We start from the raw sequence: 327 nt of genomic DNA on the forward strand, positions 1-327 counted from the left end.
TCGGCTTGGTGGATTTTGTTGGCCTCTTGCTGTTGTTCCAAGCAAGCGGCCAGGCTGCTGTCAGGGGGGGAGGAAGATCCGCTGGTGGTGATAACATTGCTGGTGTCTCCCTCCCGCGCTCGTAGCCAGACGTCAACCCTGGGAACTGCTGGGCATTTCGTGGGTCCCAGGGCTTTGCCATCATCCGCCTCTCCAGCATCATCCGCCCCACAGCCGTGACGCTGGAGCACATCCCAAAAGCCCTCTCGCCCCAGGGGACCATCCCCAGCGCCCCCAAGGACTTCGCTGTCTATGTGAGTGCCCCAGCCCGGACCCAAGGGAGGAGTG

At 62.7% G+C, this 327-nt stretch overlaps 1 protein-coding gene across 1 annotated transcript in view; it reads left to right on the forward strand.

Annotated features, from left to right (window-relative positions):
- Positions 1-327, forward strand: part of LOC104618840 (SUN domain-containing protein 2-like) — a 3885-nt gene that overhangs the window by 2845 nt on the left and 713 nt on the right. The window contains exon 7 of the mRNA XM_010284543.1: positions 126-293. Coding sequence (XP_010282845.1) covers positions 126-293 — 168 coding nt within the window. The remainder of the gene's footprint in view (positions 1-125; positions 294-327) is intronic.

This window comes from Phaethon lepturus, unplaced genomic scaffold (genome assembly GCF_000687285.1).
Source record: "Phaethon lepturus isolate BGI_N335 unplaced genomic scaffold, ASM68728v1 scaffold18033, whole genome shotgun sequence".
In the NCBI taxonomy this organism is placed as follows: Eukaryota; Metazoa; Chordata; class Aves; order Phaethontiformes; family Phaethontidae; genus Phaethon; species Phaethon lepturus.